The sequence below is a fragment of the Microcebus murinus genome, chromosome 10 (genome assembly GCF_040939455.1).
Source record: "Microcebus murinus isolate Inina chromosome 10, M.murinus_Inina_mat1.0, whole genome shotgun sequence".
NCBI lineage: Eukaryota > Metazoa > Chordata > Mammalia > Primates > Cheirogaleidae > Microcebus > Microcebus murinus.
In genome coordinates, this window is record NC_134113.1 from 5530668 (window position 1) to 5549325 (window position 18658).

The 18658-nt window shown below is 39.1% G+C and overlaps 1 protein-coding gene across 1 annotated transcript in view; it reads left to right on the forward strand.

Annotated features, from left to right (window-relative positions):
• The window catches only part of EFCAB6 (EF-hand calcium binding domain 6), a 244799-nt gene that overhangs the window by 63364 nt on the left and 162777 nt on the right, over positions 1 to 18658 (forward strand). Inside the window, exon 9 of the mRNA XM_012757712.3 lies at positions 743 to 855. Within this exon, the coding sequence (XP_012613166.2) occupies positions 743 to 855 (113 nt within the window). The remainder of the gene's footprint in view (positions 1 to 742; positions 856 to 18658) is intronic.

Here is an 18658-nt window from a genome sequence, read left to right on the forward strand (position 1 = left end):
TCTAGAAAACCATTTATCAAGTGGCAGATTTGAATAATACAAAATTCATTTTTAAAAAATCCAAACATCCTACTTAACTTTAAAAAAGAGTATCTCAACATATTTTAGGAATACGCAGTGGTTAAGGGGTTCAAATATTCCTTAATATATATAAAAATCATAGACTGCTTGAAGAAAAGCCTTGTCCCTTCCACCATCCACTGTTTTGAAACCACATGCCATTTGTGGGTCTCAGTTTCTCTCCAGAGAAACATGTGGAGTCAAGACCATCATCTACGTTCACCCCTCCACCCAGCTCTGGATTTCTCTGGTGAAGGAAATTTTATGCTAATGGACTCATATGCCTCCAATTATTAAAGGCAAGCGGGACCTACGTCTGCTGTCTGAGTAGAGAGGTGGCTGCCTTGCAGTAAATCCCCGGCTTCCTTCCCCCTCTCGGGAGAAAGGAGAAGCTCGACTGGGGTTTGGATAGCAGGGGCAAGCCTCAGCAGGTTCAGCGATGTTTCTTCCTCATTCCGACCTCTGTGCACCCGTCTGTTAGGCTGGAAAAGTGAAGTAGCTGAATTCAAAAAATCTTACAGTAACATTTCCTAGGGTTTATTTTTAAATTCCAGCTGTAGCTAGAAACAGACATTAAAATGAATGTCAACCTCAGTGCAAAGGATACCTTAGTAACAAACTTGCTTTATTGTAGATTCACTGTGTGGTAATTTTTGATTTCTAAAGAACATTTATATTTTAGGTTTTCAAAACACTACAATATCGATAAAGATACTGCAGTGGATTACAATGTTTTTTTGAAGAACCTCAGCACAAATAATGATTTGAACCTTAGATATCTTATGGGAAACCAAGGTAAGTATTTTTAAAGTATGAAGCTAAAGATTTCAATATCTTTTGGCGTGGTAATTTCTCTTCTTTGAATCTTTCCTGAAGAAATACTTTCAAATATAGAAAATACATTATCTACAAAGATAGCCATGGTATCATTATTTATAAGAATAATATAAATGCCTAACAATAGAAAAAGGGTTGAGTTGCAGCATATGCACACAGTAAAATGCACACCAGGAACAATGATTTCCACAAAGAATTAGTGATAACATAGAAAATGTATGTGGAATATCTGTGACTGACTAGAAAACATTCCAAAATACTCACAGATCGTCTTAAAGTGATATGTCTCTGGGTGTTATTTTATTTTCCTTCTGCTGCTTCTGTAGTTTCAGAGATTTTTAAAATAATAAACATACATTCCTTTAATGATAGGAAAAATCTTAATGTGAAAAGGGCAAATAGTTGAGTAATTTGCAGTTTTTTAGATGTGCAAAGCCATGCTTACGTAGGCATATAACCGTGGGAGGGAAAATTGTTCCTTGTGCTAATAGTCTCTGTCCCAGCCTCATCAGTGTAATGCTTAGAGTTGCCAACCTATGGGATAGTTTTGGAGGGAGCAGGGGTCCAGTTCTTTGAGTATGAATGTATGCATAATTCAACTGGACACTATCCCCTCTTGGTCATTTGTCATTTTCCTTGCCTTAAACAGGATTTCTCCTTAGTGGTTTGTTGCTTCAGGGGTTTACCACCACTGTGACTGGCTCGTTCAGAATGGCTCGTTGCTGTGTGCTTTCAGCTTCCTTCAGTGCAGCAAGTATTCATTGAGCACCTTCTGTGATTCTCAGATCCATCTCACTAGCAAGCTGACAAATGACAGATTCTCAGGTTTCAGCCTGGTTTCACTAATCAAGATCACTTATAGCAGACTCCAGTATTCTCCTTTTTAAAGCTTCCCATGCCAGGCACTATGATAAGCATGTTTCTGTATCATCTTTTCATATTCCTCCCAGCCCTGTGAGACAGGTACTAATGCAGATGAGTGAAAGATAGAAGTAAACAATCAAACCAATCCCACTACCCAGAAATAGCCACTGTCAACATTATTCCTGGCATCTTTCCATGCATATATTAATATATGGAAAGGAGGGATAGGTAGAAAGAAACACATGTATGCAAATGGGTTTATATAGATGCTGTTGTATATAAGAATTTGCCTTTACTTGAGTGTATCAGAAGAATAGAAATTTAAGTGAAATTCAAGAAAATGATGACTATTCTTGGCTGGATACAATATCCATGGGTCACATTTTTCCTCTTTAAAACACCATAGACTGATCTATTGCCTTCTGGTACTGAGTCTGGCTATGGAGAAGTCTGATGCCTGCTTAATTTTCTCTGTTATTGGTGATTTGCTTTCTCTGGCTGGTTGCCTAAAGAATGATTCATCCCTGAATTTCTTTGGCATAGCTAGTATATGTGTTGTACCTTCTGCATCAGTTTTTCAGAACACAGTATATTTTTCATTTGTAAATTCTTCAAAAATTTGTAGTAATATTATATATCTTTGAATAAATCTTTCAGCTTCCAAATTTTTAACTGCAGAGATACAAATTATCTTTATGTTGGGTTGTTTTTGTCTTCTATATCTATTACATTCTCTCTAAGTGCTTCATTCTTTTTGTCTTTTTCCTCTGTATTCGCAATGACCATCTTAGATCTTTTATCTGTACCTGTAATTTGATTTTCACCAAGGTCTATTTTATTCCTTGCTGTTTCTAATTTACTTATTAGTTCTATAAGAGTGTTTCCTTAAGTCTACTGTATTATTTCCCATCTCATTGTTTCACCATGTTGTCACTGAGTTCTTGTTTTACTAAATTCATGTTTTTATTAAGATATTCTGTAAAATAATTTTGTATCTTGAGTTACATTTTCTTCCAAGGGGGATCTTTGCCTTTTGTTCATTATGTTCCTTTCCTTCCTTGTCTGTCCACCACTCTACTTTTTCTTCTGTAGAGTTTGCATAATTTTAAGAAATTTGGGTAAATCAAACATTTTCTATTCCATTTTACTTCTTCTGTTGTCTTTGTATTGTTAATTTTTTGTACTTGTTCTAGTGTTCACAATATACATATTTAATTAACTAGAATCTACTTGTAAATAATATTTTACTGATTCACTTGAAGTGTAAGGATCTTACATAAGTGTTTTCCCAATTCTTCACTCCCATCCGTTGTTATATTGCTGTCCTACATTATACTTTTACATACACTATAGACACACAGTACATTGCTACAGCTCTCTTGTTCTGCTGAGATTTCTTATCTGTTTATTCAGTAGGAGTATATTTTCCTTTACATTCTCAAACACTGTTATTTAAAATTTTTCATCTACTAATTTCAACATCTAGGTCATCTCAGGGATTGGTCTTTATTAACTACCTTTCTTCTTGAATGTGGATCACAGTTACCTGAATTTTTTTCCTATGTCTAATTATTTTGAAATTTATCCTGGATATAGTAAATTTTGCATTGGATTTTGTTATGTTCCTCTGAAGAATTTAAGTTTTTTGTGTTAGCAGCCAGTTTACTTGGCTGCACTCAAACTCTTATCTTTGTCCTCCCTGAGGGGAATAATACCTGAACTCTTTGTTTTGTATTTTATCCTTAGATGGGCAGCTTGGTGTCTGCTCTACACATCTATAGTTCAGGGGTTAGCAAGAGATTTGGGGAAAGTTTATTCATAGATTTTGGTGATCACTCTCTAGGCCTCTCTTCCTTTGGGCTTTCCCTCCTTATTTTCCAGCTGCTATGGTAGGCCAGAAGTCTGTTTTCTGATTCCTAAAGCCTGAGTTTATATCCAAATTCTAGCCATTGAGCATGGTTCCATCTGGGCCTGTCCTCAGGTAAAAAGCCAAATAATAATAAAAGTTCATTTTCCCAACTGCCACCTTCAGTTTGTATCTGCTTTCAGTTGTTCCCAGTGTCTTCAGATAGTTTTTTGTTTATGTTTTCCCCAGAGTTGATAATTGTTGTCTGCTGGTAAGGGGGATGTTGGTTTAGTATGAACTAATCTACCATAATTGGAAGGAAAACTTTTCTGTCTGCCTGTATGTATTAAATTACTTTTTGCTTCAGTTTATGCTGGCATTTTTTTTTTTCTTTTTGCTAATTTTTACTATTTTTTTCTTTTGGTTATTTCATTAAGTGTTTTAAGTTCTGTAATACAGTTTCAATTTCACTATGGAAATCTCTCTCTTTTTTGTATTTTATCAATAATTGGCAGCAGATTTTCTTTATTGGTGATGGATAAACTAATGTATCTCACAATGAAAAGCGTCTTTGATTTGATCAAGTGTAAGATATATATTCAGTCATTCTTCTGTTTATTCCTGTTTCCACAGTATTAGTTTATATTCTTGTTGCTGCCTCCTGCCGATATCATAGTCTACAGCATGGGCCTATTCCAATCTGTCTTCTATAGTCCACACATGGAGACTATCTTAAAATAAAATCTCATTCATGCCTATTTTCCCATTGCATACTCACTCCATAACTTTTATAATTGAAATTCAAGTCCTCCAGTTAGAAGGGAAAACCTTTTTGTGGATGTTCAGATGTGGTAGTTTGGAGCTCATCATATTAAATCTCTGCACTGAGGCTTTCAAGTATTATTATTTAGGAAATATATTTTGTAAGGCTGTAGCTGCTATAGATAATGATTTTGCTGATGGATCTGGGAAAAGTAAATTTAAAACCTCTGGAAAGGGTTCACCATTCTAGATGCCATTAAGAACATTCATGGCATGTTCTTTCACGATTTATGTTCATTTATGATTCATGGGAGGAAGTCAAAATATCAATACTTGCAGGAGTTTGGAAAAAGGGGATTCTAATCCTCATGGATGACTTTGAGGGGTTCAAGACTCCAGTGGAAGAAGTCACTGCAGATCTGGTAGAACTAGCAAGGGAACTGGAATTGGAAGTAGAGCCTGAAGATGGGACTGAGTTGCTGCAATCCCATGATAAAACTTGAGTGGATGAGGAGCTGCTTGTTATGAATGAGCACAGAAAGTGGTTTCTTGAGATAGTATCTACTCTTGATGAAGATGCTGTGAACATTCTTGAATTGACATGAAAGCATTTAGAATATTACATCAGCTTAGTTGATAAAGCAACAGCACAGGGTTTGAGAGGAAGGACTAATTTTGAAAGAAGTTTATTGTGGGTCAAATGCTATTAAACAGTATTGCATGCTACAGAGAAATCTTTCATGAAAGGAAGAGTCAGTCAACGTGGCAAACTTTGTCATTCTTATTTTAAGAAATTGCCACAGCCACCACTGACCTTCAGCAGCTACCACCCTCATCAGTCAGCAGCTAGCAATATCGAGGAAAGACCCTTCACCAGGATGGAGGTTAGAACTCACTGAAGGCAGAGATGAACATTAGCATTTTTTAGCAATATTTTGACCCCGTGTCCACAGATTGCCATATTAGGAGTGAAAACCTTTATCGTATGTGCTCGGTTGCTTTCATCTTTCTTATATTTGTCTATCCAGGCATTTTGGTTATTTAAAGCTTGTTTTCTATTAAAGCTTGATTTCCTCAGGAAATCCTTGTGGAAAGTATTAATATATTCTTTGGTTTCTTATATGTTTGTGTTTGTCTGTGGCCTTAATACTTGAAAAATCCATTTTTCTAGATAAAAAAGCCTTGGCCCAAATTTTCTTTCCTTAAGTCTCTTAAATATCTTTATCCATTGCCTGGTGACATAAAGTTTTTGCTGAGGAAAAGTTTGATGACGACAATTTGATTTTATTTCCCTTATTTGTAACTTGATCTTTTTGCCTGGATACCCAGAAAATTTTTTCTTTTTACTTAAAATCCAATAATTTTGCTAGAATATGTGATGATATTAGATACTAATGATTGATTTCCTGAGTATATTGTATACTTTTAAAATTTTCAGATTTATGTCTCTTTTATTTTAGGAAAATTTCTTGAATTGTAATTTTTAGTATTTCTTCTGTTCTGTTGTTTGGTTTTCTTTTCAGTGATTCATATGATATATATTTTGGGTCTTTTTTCTTTCCTATCTTCTTTTCCAAATGGCAACTTTCTTACAATTCTTCCTTCTCTCCTTCCTCCTTCTTCCCTTTGTTCCTCTCTTCCTGCCTCCCTCTCTCCCTCCTTTCCTTCTTTCCTTACTTGGCATAATGCTTATTTCACCTTCTATTACTGTTGTGTTCCTTTGTTCTTATGTTTCTTTGAGTTTAGTCTCTATTTCTGAAATGATTTTTTTCAGCTTTATTGAGGTATAGTAGACAAATATAGCATATATTTAAGATGTACAACATGATGATTTGAGATATATATATATGTATATATACACACACACTGTGAAATAATTACCACATTTAATTAACACATTTATTACCACACATGGATATTGTTTTGTGTGCATGGTGAGAACACTATCTAATCTCTTTACAAATTTCATGGTTGACTATAGTTAATAATACTCTATACCTGAAATGAATTTTTTCTAATTTGCTCCTGAATTCTATCATCTAATTTCTGAGTTTTCTATCTCTGATTGATATTGTTCTTCCATGCCTATCATTAAAAACATTTCATATGAAATAATACATAGCTAATATATACTGAGTATCTACCAAATGCCAGGCATGTGCATTCATTACCTTGTCTAGTCCTCGTAGCAACTCTGTGACAAAGATACTCTTTTCCATGTCTTTTTGCAAATGAGGAAACAGAAGCACATGGTTGCATAGCTAGTAAGTAGCAGTGCCAGTGAACCAATACAGATTGACTGTTTCCACAGCCAGCACTCTCCACCTTTGTACTGTTTCCAAGGTTCTGGATGTTACTGACTCAGGAATTCCTGCTGAGAAATGCTTCCCGTGGTACTCCAGCCTTGAACCACACAGACAAGTCAAGTGTCTATGGCTTCTAATTCTTCTAGAGTGACATTTAAACCTACCAGTGGTTTTTTTTTTTTTTTTTTTTGGCATATTATGGGGGTATAGATTTTAAGGTTTCAATAAATGCCCTTTACCCCCTCCCCCACAAGTCTGGGTTTCCAGCATGACCATCCCCCAGATGGTGCACATCTCACTCATTATGTTTGTATATACCCGCCCCCCTCCCCCCTGCCCAATACCCTATTACTGTAGTACCTATGTGTCCACTTAGGTGCTGCTCAGTTAATACCAGTTTGCTGGTGAGTATATGTGGTGCTTGTTTTTTCATTCTTGGGATACTTCACTTAGTAGTAGGGGTTCCAGCTCTAACCAGGAAAATATAAAATGTGCTATATCACCATTGTTTCTTAGAGCCGAATAGTACTCCATGGTATACATATACCACATTTTATTAATCCATTCTTGGATTGATGGGCACTTGGGGGTCCACAGCCTTGCAATTATGAATTGTGCTGCTATAAACATTCGAGTGCAGTGTCTTTTTTGTAGAGTGTCATTGGATCTTTTGGGTAGATGCCCAGCAATGGGATTGCTGGATCAAATGGTAGATTCACTTGTATCACTTTAAGGTATCTCCATATTGCTTTCCACAGAGGTTGGACTAGTTTGCAGTCCCACCAGCAGTGTAGGAGTGTTCCCTTCTCTCTGCATCCACGCCAGCATCTATTGTTTGGAGACTTTTTGATAAAGGCCATTCTCACTGGAGTTAAGTGATATCTCATTGTGGTTTTGATTTACATTTCCCTGATGATTAGAGATGTTGAGCATTTTTTCATATGTTTGTTGGCCATTCTTCTGTCTTCTTTAGAAAAGTTTCTGTTCAAGTCCTTTGCCCACTTTTTAATAGGGTTATTTGATTTTTTCTTGCTGATTTTCGTGAGTTCTAAGTATATTCTAGTTATCAGCCCCTTATCAGATGGGTAGGATGCAAAAATTTTCTCCCATTCTGTAGGCTGTCTGTTTATTTTCATGACTATTTCTTTGGCTGTGCAGAAGCTTTGTAGTTTGATCATGTCCCATTTATTTAATTTTGTTGCTGCTGTGATTGCCTTTGGGGACTCCTTCATAAACTCTTTGCCTAGGCCGATGTCTAGGAGAGTGTTTCCAACATCTTCCTCTCGAATTCTAATAGTTTCATACCTTAGGTTTAAGTCTGTTATCCAGCATGAGTTGATTTTTGTGAGAGGTGAAAGGTGTGGGTCCTCCTTTAGCCTTCTACAAGTGGCTATCCAGTTTTCCCAGCACCATTTATTGAAAAGGGATTCTTTTCCCCAGCATATGTTTTTGTCTGCTTTGTCAAAGATTAGATGGCTATATGAGGATGGTTTTATATCAGGATTCTCAGATCTGTTCCACTGGTCAATATTCCTACTTTTGTGCCAATACCAGATTGCTTTAATTACTACAGCTTTCTAGTATAGTTTGATATCTGGCATATTAATACCTCCCATTTTGTTTTTGTTGCCTAGAATTGCTCTTGATATTCGCAGTCTTCTTTGGTTCCATACGAAGCGTAAAATTATTTTTTCTATATCTGTGAAGAATGCTGATGGGATTTTAATAGGTATTGCATTGAATCTGTAGATCAGTTTAGGTAGTTTAGACATTTTAATGATGTTGAGTCTGCCGATCCACGAGCATGGTATGGATTTCCATCTGTTTACATCCTCTGCTATTTCCTTCCTCAGTGTTTCATAGTTCTCCCTATAGAGGTCTTTTACCTCCTTGGTTAAGTATATTCCTAGGTACTTTAATTTCTTTGTTGCTATTGTGAAGGGAATTGAGTCTTTTATTTGGTTCTCAATTTGATTGTTGTTTGCATATATGAATGCCTCTGATTTCTGTGTATTGATTTTGTATCCTGAGACTTTACTAAATTTATTTATCAGTTCCAGAAGTTTCTTGGTTGAATCATTGGGGTTTTCTAAATATAATATCCTATCATCAGCAAACAGTGAAAGTTTGATCTCTTCTGCCCCTATTTGGATACCTTTAATTCCACTTTCCTATCTGATTGCTGTAGCCAGGACTTCCAGCACTGTGTTGAATAGAAGTGGAGATAGTGGGCAGCCTTGTCTGGTTCCAGTTCTAAGTGGGAATGCTTTCAATTTCCCCCCATTCCATATGATGTTGGCTATGGGTCTGTCATATATGGCTTGTATCATTTTTAGGTATGTCCCTTCTATGCCGATTTTCTTAAGTGTTCGTATCATGAAAGGGTGTTGAATTTTGTCAAAAGCTTTTTCTGCATCTATTGAGAGAATCATGTGGTCTTCGTTTTTGCTTCTGTTTATGTGGTGAATTGCATTTATAGATTTATGTATGTTGAACCATCCCTGCATCCCTGGGATGAAGCCTACTTGGTTGTGATGGATTATTTTTTTTGATAAGCATCTGGATTCGGTTAGCTAAGATTTTCTTGAAAATTTTTGCATCTATATTCATTAGGGATATTGGTCTGTAGTTTTCTTTTTTTGTTGCATCCTTTCCTGGTTTTGGTATCAGAGTAATATTCGCTTCATAAAAGGTGTCGGGGAGGTTTCCGTTCTTCTCGATGTTGTGGAATAGTTTCTGCAAGATAGGTACTAGTTCTTCTTTGTAAGTGTGGTAAAATTCGGGTGTGAAACCATCTGGACCGTGACTTTTCTTTTTAGGGAGATTTTTAATTGCTGTTTCTATTTCAGCTCTTGAGATTGGTCTGTTCAGGAAATCTATTTCTTCCTGGTTGAGCCTAGGGAGGCTGTGTGTTTCTAGAAATTTGTCCATTTCTTCCACATTTTCCAGTTTGTGTGCATAAAGATTTTTGTAGTATTCATAAATTATATCTTGTATCTCTTTGGGATCAGTTGTGATATCTCCTTTTTTGTTCTTGATGGAGCTTATTAGAGATTTCTCTTTTTTGCTTTTCGTTAGCTTAGCCAATGGCGTGTCAATTTTGTTTATTTTTTCAAAGAACCAACTTTTTGTTTTATTAACCTCCTGAATAGCTTCCCTGTTTTCAATTTTGTTTAGTTCTGATTTGATCTTGTTGATTTCACTTCTTCTGCTGGGTTTGAGGTTGGTCTGTTCTTCTTTTTCCAGCTCTTTGAGTTGTTTCATAAATAGATTGATAAATAGTTGATCATAAATAGATTGTCTATTTATGATCTTTTTGACTTTTGGTTATAGGCATTTATGGAGATAAACTTTCCTCTCAGAACTGCTTTAGCTGTGTCCCAGAGGAGTTGATAACTTGTCTCTCCATTGTCATTTTCTTCATAGAATTTTTTTATTTCCATCTTGATTTCTTCATTTATGAAGTAATCATTAGTAGGAGGTTGTTTAATTTCCTCATTTTTGTGTAGAAATGTGAGTTTCTGTTAGGGTTGATTTCTACTTTTATTCCACTGTGATCTGAGAAGGTACATGGTATGATTTCTATTTTTTTAAATTTCTTGAGGTTTATTTTGTGTCCTAGGATATGGTCAATCCTAGAGAATGTCCCGTGAGCTGATGAGAAGAACGTATATTCAGTGGATTTGGGGTAGAATGTCCTGTAAATTTCAGTCAGACCCAATTGTTCTAGAGTTTTGTTTAAGTCCATTATTTCTTTATTAATTTTCTGTTTGGAGGATCTGTCTTGAGCCATCAGTGGGGTGTTGAAATCTCTGGTGATTATGGAGTTGCTATTAATCTATTTGCTTAGCTCCAGTTAGGTTTGCTTTATGAAGCTGGGTGCACCTAAGTTGGGTGCATATATATTTAAAATTGTTATCTCTTCTTGTTGAACTGTGCCCTTCACCATTATATAATGACCCTCTTTGTCTTTCACTACTTTTGTTGGTTTAAAAACTAAATCGTCTGAAATTAGAACTGTCACGCCAGCCTTCTTTTGGCTTCCACTTGCCTGGAATTCTGATCTCTACCCTTTTACTTTTAGTCTATATGCATCCTTGCAGGTTAGATGTCTTTCCTGTAGACAGCATATACTTGACCTGTATTATCTTATCCATTCAGCCAGCCTATGTCTCTTGAGTGGAGAGTTTAAACCATTCACGTTTATTGAGAGAACTGATAGGTAAGGTAGATTACTTTTCATTTTGTTGGGTTGGATGTTGTTGCTTTGATTTCTCTCTTGATCCATAGAGATATCTGGCCTTTAATCTTTGGGTGTTTTATTTATTTATTTATTTATTTTATATATTTGTGCATTTCTATTATGGTGTTCCATGTGTAACACTGTTTTGAGTACTTCTTGTAGGGCTGGTCTTGTCTTGGTGAATTCTCTGAGGCTTTGCTTGTCTGGGAATGTCTTTATTTCTCCTTCATATATGAAGCTTAGTTTTGCAGGGAATAAGATTCTAGGCTGGGCATTGTTTTGTTTCAGAAGAGTGAGAGTGGGGCCCCAGTCTCTCCTTGCTTGTAAAGTCTCCTTAGAGAAGTCTGGTGTTATTTGTATTGGCTTTCCCTTGTAGGTTACTTGCTTCTTTCTTCTTACAGCTCTTAGAAGGGCCTCTTTAGTTGATATTTTGGTCAGTCTGATGACTGCATGACGTGACGTCTTCCTGTTTGCATTGAATCTCCCAGGGGTCCTCTGGGTTTCTTGAACTTGTATATCGAGATTTTGAGCAAGGCCTGGGAAATTTTCCTCTATTATATCTTCAAAAAGCTTGTCCAGCCCTTGAGTGTTGTCTTCTTCCCCTTCTGCTAACCCTATGACCCTTACGTTAGGTTTTTTCACATAATCCCACAGCTCTTGTAGGCTTTGCTCTTTTCTCTTGTTTCTCTGCTCTATCTCTGTGACTGACTTATTTAATTGGAAGGTGTTATCTTCAATCTCTGAGATTCTTTCTTCTGTTTGATCTACCCTGTTCTTGAGACTTTCCACAGTATTTTGTAATTCCCTGAGTTGATTCTTCATCTCCAGGAATTCGGTTAAAGTTTTCTTCACTGTGTCAATCTCTTTAGTGAACCTTTGTTCCATATCCTGGAGGCTTTTTGTGGTTTCTTTGTGTTGGTTATTGAGTTGTTGTTGCAGGTCGGTGAGTGTTCTTATGATCCACATTCAAAATTCCTCTTCTGTCATTTCAGTTGCCAGGTTTTGGTTGTTGTCTGTTTCTAAGGGGCTGGTGCTCCTCTTTGGGGGTGTGTTTTCTATTTTTTTCTTCATATTTCCAGAGTTCCTTCGCTGATTTCTTCACATTTTGCTCAGTTGTTGTTTCTTTCCTTTAGGTTTTCATTAGGGTATTCACACGTCTTTTTTAGTTTCTGAGCCAGTAGGTGGAGTTGCTCTCTGGCGGCAGCCATCGCTGGGGTGGTGTCTGCAGGTCTCTCTACCCACTGGGGAGCCAGCAGTCCGAGATGTAGTGGAGGGGAAACAGCCAGTTACCCTACCCTTCCTGCTGGTCTCTGGGCTGTTCCGGCGGCCTCCTGTCTTCTGTCTCCTTAATTACACAGGTGGAGATAGATAGCAGGAATGGGAGCAGTTCCTATCTCAGCTCCACCCCCAAGGTGGGGCTAGAAACTTTGGAACTGAAGGCCCAGCCCCAAGTCACCAGAGTGTGTGGGTCGTAATGTCTCTCTGACTGTATTCACCAAAGGCTGCTTTCTACTAGGCTCGGCCCTGCCCAGGCAAACTCCAGGGTCTGGACACCGAAGGCAGAAGACCTGTGCAGATAGAGACTGGCCTGAAGCTAGCATGTCTTCTGCCCCTTTAATTGCACAGGTGGAGATAAGCGGTAGGAATGGGAAAATTCCTATCTCAGCTCTGCCCCCAAGGCGGGGACAGAGACTTTGGAGCCAAAGGCTCAGCCACAAGACACAGGATGGTGGTAGATGTAAAGTCTCTCTGCCTTATAGCCGCTAAGGGCAGCTTCCCTCGATGGTAGGCCCTGCCCAGGCGGGCTCTGCACTCTGGACACAGAGCGCGGGAGACCTGTGCAGTGAGAGATTGTCCTGAAGCCAGATCCACCAGGCCCCGTGTTCTGTCTCTTTAATTCCACAGGTGGAGATAAGCCGCAGGAACTGGAGCAGTTTCTATCTCGGCTCTGCCCCCAAGGTGGGGATACAAACTTTGGAGCCAAAGGCCTAGCCCCAAATCCCCAGATGTGGGGGTCGTAAACTATCTCTGCCTTATAACCACTGACAGCTGCCTCTTGCAAGGCCCAGCTCTGCCCAGGCGGGCTCCACACTCTGGGCACAGCGAGCAGGAGACCTGTGCAGGGAGAGACTGACCAAAAGCAGGAAGGCAGGCAGTCAATGGGACCCACCTTTCCCTGCCTTTTGTCTCTTTAATTACCCAGGTGGAGATAAGCAGCAGAAATAGGAACAGTTTCTATCTCAGCTCCGCCCCCAAGGCTAGGACAGAGACTTTGGAGCCCAGGGCCGGCCTCGGGGTCATAGGAGAGTGTGGAAGGCAATGTTTCTCTGCCTTAAATCCGCCAAAGGCAATCTCCCCTGTAGCACTGCCCCGTCCAGGCAGGGTCCACTCTCTGAGCACAGAGTCAGTGCCACTTGTGCAGCAAGAGACGGTCCAATATCAAATTGGTGGGGCAGGGGCGAGTACCAGGGCTTTCTCTGCTCCTCCTCTCCAAACCCCGAGCCCAAGTCAGCGCTGGAATGCCGAGTCAGCGCCGGAATGCAGGAGCGGGAGCGGTGCGGGAGCGGCAGAGGGAGGGGGGTCCTAATGGATCGAGGAGTCTAATTTTGCACACTCTGACCTCTCAGTGCTATCCCAAACCTCTTCTATATCCAAAGTCGAAGCCTCCTTCTGTGTAAACTCCCCTTGACCTTGACCTGGGAGTGTTCTGCAGGGAGATGCCCGAGCGGGCTCTGGTTCCTGCTGCGTGGAGAGCGGTTGCTGCGCGCGGACCCTCCCCCACCTTAAACTGCGGCCGCCGTGTGCTCTGGCGACTCAGCGCGTTCCCTGCTCTAGTCTCCTCTCCACACGGCTTAGTCCCGCGCTGCCACTTCTCACCAACTTCAGGCACCTCCCGACCAACGTGAAAGTGGAGCTCGGTGTAGGAGGGGGTGTTTCTCAGCACCGGGTAAGGCTGGCGCCACTGCCCGCCGGCAGCGGCTTAAACCGCGCCTCCCTCCCTCCCTGTTGTGTGCCTCCGAATCCCAGAGTTTTGTGGAAGAATGATCGGTTCACCTTTGCTTTAGGCTGCAAATGGTCTTATCCCTCCGATTCCTGGTGGATGTCTGCAGGCTTGCGAAGCTGGTCTCGTGGAAGTGCAGATTGCTCGAGTGTGGCTATCTGCTTTCTTCACTTTTCGCTCTGGGAGCAGAGAGCCAGGAGGGCACCCCTACTCCGCCATTTTTTCCCTCTCCTTGGCCTGTATTTTCTTATCCATTCAGCCAGCCTATGTCTCTTGAGTGGAGAGTTTAAGCCATTCACATTTATTGAGAGAACTGATAAGTAAGGTAGATTACTGTTCATTCTGTTAGGTTGGATGTTGTTGCTTTGATTTCTCTCTTGAGCCATTGTAATATCTCCTACCAGTGTTTTAATAATACAGTAGACCCTTGAGCAATGTGAGTATTAGGGGTACTGAACCCCCTGTGCAGGTGAAAATCTGTGTGTAATTTTTTACTCCCCCCAAACTTAATTATTACTACGAATAGCCTACTGTTGATCAGAAGCCTTCTTGATAACATAAACAGCTAACACACATTTTGTCTATGTTTTATATACTGTCTTCTTACAATAAAGTAAGCTATAGAGAAAAGAAAATGTTATTAAGAAAACCATAAAAAAGAGAAAGTACATTTACTATTCATTAAGTGGAAGTGGCTCATCATGAAGGTCTTCATCCTCAACATCTTCACGTGGAGGAGGCCGAGGAAGAGGAAGAACAGGAGGGGTTGGTGTTGTATCTCAGGGGTGGCAGAGGCAGAAGAGGTGGAGGAGCTGGAAGGGGAGGCAGGAGAGGCAGGCACACTTGGTGTCATTTTATAGAAATGCATCTTAATTTCTATGTGACTTTTTTCCTTTTTCATTTCTCTAAAACTGTTTCTATACAGTTTTCTTCTTTTCTTCTATACAGTTTTTTCTTTTCTTCTATACAGTTTTCCTTCTTCCACCATTTTCTTTAGTTTCAGTACCTGTATCATAGAAGGGTCCATGTCATAAAAGAAGTCAAAAGCAGTCTTGAAGAATTGGAACTCTCGTGCTGGATTGTCTGATGGCAGTTGTTTTCGGCAATGCTGCTTCTCCGTCCTCTTCGCCATCCTCTGGCACTGGTTCGGAAGCTCATCTTCATGGAGTCGTCTTCTGTTAATTCCTGTGTTGTGGTGTCTATTAGCTCTTGAATTTCTCGAAGATCCATATCTTGAAACCCTCACCCTCCACCTTTTTGGCCATATCCACAATCTCTTTCATGATTTCCTTGATTGGTTCTGTCATAAATCCTGTGAAGTCGTGCACAACATCTGGACACACTTTTCTCCAGCAGGAATTTATTATTTCAGGCTTGATGGCTTTCATGGCTTTTTCTGTAACAACGATGGCATCTTCAATGATGTAATCCTTCCAGACTTTGATGATGTTTTTTCTATTGGTGTTCTCTCCATTGGGTCTCTGTCCTGTGGCATCTGCAGTACTTCATAGAGTACTGTGTATAATAAGCATTCAAGGACCTTTGATGCCCTGATGTAGGGGTTGAATTATGTGTTATGTTTGGAAGCAAGTAGACCACTTTGATGCCTTCAGTGTTAACTCATGAGGATGGCCAGGGGCATTGTTCCGTATCACAAGAACTTTAAAAGACCTTACTGGAAGTGTACTTTCTGACTTTAGGGACAAAGCATTCTTTGAACCAATCCAAAACAAGTGTTCTCATTGTCCAGGCTTTCTTGTTGTACAACCAAAAGGCTGGCAGCTGGTGTTTATCTTTTCCCTTCAAGGCTCAAAGGTTAGCAGCTTTATAGACAGCTCTGATCATAAATCCAGTTGCATTGGTACAAAACAGTAGAGTTAGCCTATCCCTTCTTGCCTTAAATACTGGTACTTGCTTCTCTTCCATACTGGTAAATGTCTTTTGTAGTATTTTTGTTTTCCAAAATAGGGCACTTTGTCTGCATTAAAAACATGTTCAGGCAGGTATCCCTTCTCATCAATGATTTTCTTAATGGCGCCTGAGAACTTGTCTGCTGCCTCTTGGTTGGCAGAGGCTGCTTCTCCTGGTCTCTTAATATCTTTAAAGCTAAACCTCTTTGTAAAATAATCAAACCATCCTTTGCTGGCATTACATTCTCTAGCTTTAGATCCTTCATCTTCCTTTTGCATGAAGTTGTCTAATGACTTCACTTTTTATTGAATTAGAGTGTATAGGTATGCCTTTTAGATTATAATCCCACACCTACATAAAAGCTGCATTTTCAATACGAGATAAAAAGAGGTATTTCACCAAAAGTGCAAAGTTTTTGTGCCTGCTAGAGTACCTACAGTGACAGCTTCATGAATTTCTTTTTCTTTTTTTCCAAGAGTCTTTATGTTGGATTCATTTGTCTTGAAATGGTGGGCAACTGCAGCTGCAGACCTCAATGTATGGTGTAGATCTAGCCATTCAACTTTTTCTTGTAATGTCATGACTTTTCTCTGCTTCTTGGAAGAATTTCCAGCATCACTAGTGCCATTCTGTATGGGTTTCCTGGTATTCAGGGATTATGGTATTGCACTAAACGCAATGAAAAATATTCAAGAACAGCAAGAGATCACTTTTTACTGCAATGTGCAATTTACTGGAGGGAAGAACTGCTCACATGGAGATAATTAGCATCACATGGCATTTTAAGCAGATACTTGCAGCACTTGAGCTCACAGCATAGCAACAGGAGGTGGCTATGAACTTATTACAGTAATGCAGTATGTACTACAGTTAATTTTATGGAGTTATGATTTAATACATTAACTGCATGTGAGTTGTATTTAACTCACGTTAGTTTTGAGTCCAGGGCCTCGTGAAGCATAGGTAGCTCACATGTCTCTTCACCTTGGGAACTATGATATCTGTTTTTCAATTTGCAAGAACTCAGAAAACAAACACACAGAAAACAATAAAAAATAACACATTTTTCATTAAATTAGAAGGGATCATTTGTTTTTGAAGTTTTTATTCTATTTTCATAATAAAACACTGTGGCCCCAAAGAAAAATTTTTTTTTCTAGTGAGATAGTCAATGTGTTAGCCTTGACTCTTTACATTGGTTTGCATTTCTCTCAACTGTGAATGGAGCCATTCAAGGTCTGTTAGGTGTTTTTGTGCAAAAGTTTTGATACATTTTAAGTTCTTATAATAAATTTGTGTATATTTTATGGTAGTAAATAATAAAATTGACTGGTATCTATGTAATTTTTATGTATTAATGACATACCTAATTAAGTTTTTCAATATTTCTAGGCTACATAGTTCATTTGTGAATTTTTTTCAGATTGTTCCAAATCTCTGAAAAATTTTCCCATTATTTATTGAAAAAATTCTGTACATGAGTGGATCCACACAGTTCAAACATATGTTGTTCAAGGGTCAACTGTATTTGTTTTCTGTATGATGGTTTCAGCATTTTTGGAAAATATTCTTAAGAGAGTAATAATTTAAAAATATACTTTACCTTACAAGACCTATAAAGCTTAGAAAAAATATATATATACTTTACCTATTTGCATTTGTTCCAAAAATTTCACATCCATAATTAATCACAATTCTAAAGAATTCTTTGTATCCATTTCTAGATTTAATATGAACTCCTACTTTTCTACTCTGTGTGAATTATGAATGATAAGGATAAAACTTGCTACTGTATGTTCATGTCTGGGGGGATATGTTATATAAGATCTAATTACCAAGAGCTGTTTATAGGTTTGTTGCTTTCTTCTGTAGGAGAGTCTCTATTTCATATTTGCAGCAACCCATTAGCTTTGACTTTTCTAAATATAGAACAATATATCCTATCAATTTTGCATACTTCTGCTTTGGCTACTTTGGGTTCTTAATAAGCCATCACCATCTTGCTTATCAAAAGCACCATCTATTTGGGTGCATGAAGAAATGATATTGGGGAGCTAGTTTTCTTTTGCTGCACTTATGACGTATATAACCCACTTTAAGTTTTGGATTTCTTCTTTACCTGTTTCAAATTAGCAAGGATCCTTCAGAGGAAATTTTGGGAAAATCAAAAGGTGGCAGGAATCACTAGGCTGCACTAAAGAATGAAACCTGGTGTAATTGTGGTGAGAGAGGAGTCACTGAATGTGCCACCCCTGGGTTCTGCCAGCCAGCCTGGGAAAGCAGCTACAGCGCATGTGCACCAGGTCTTGGACTCCCAGCTCCCAAGGGCAGGCCTCACACCTTACCCCGCTCCACCCTCCCAAGCAGGGCATATAGTTTAAACAGAGTACAAGTGGGCTTCCCTAGGGGTGCTGTGGGTGTGTTCCCATGAATCGCCTTTAGAGTACCATTGTCACAGGGGAGTGAGGACAGGATGAAGTTTCAGAGAGGGGTCCAGAGACCTCTGTGTGCTGGACCAAGTCAGATCCTGGTTGTGTGACTTGGCTTTCTTATCTTTCAGTGAGGCCTCTTGCCCCTTGTGTGCTCCAAGATCCCATGTTTCATTCTCAGCCCACTGAGGCCATAGAATTCCAGACCATGTTCTGAAGGACCAACTTTGTGTTTTATTATGTAGCCCAGAGGAAGCCATGGGGGTGGTGGGGAGAGACATTTTTTTTTTTAAGAGATAGGAAATGGAATTCCAGATGACTGGCAGTTTGTTAATTGTAGCTAAGTAGGCTTAATTTGACTGAAGCTTATTTTCAGGCATTTTAGGAAATAAATCTGGG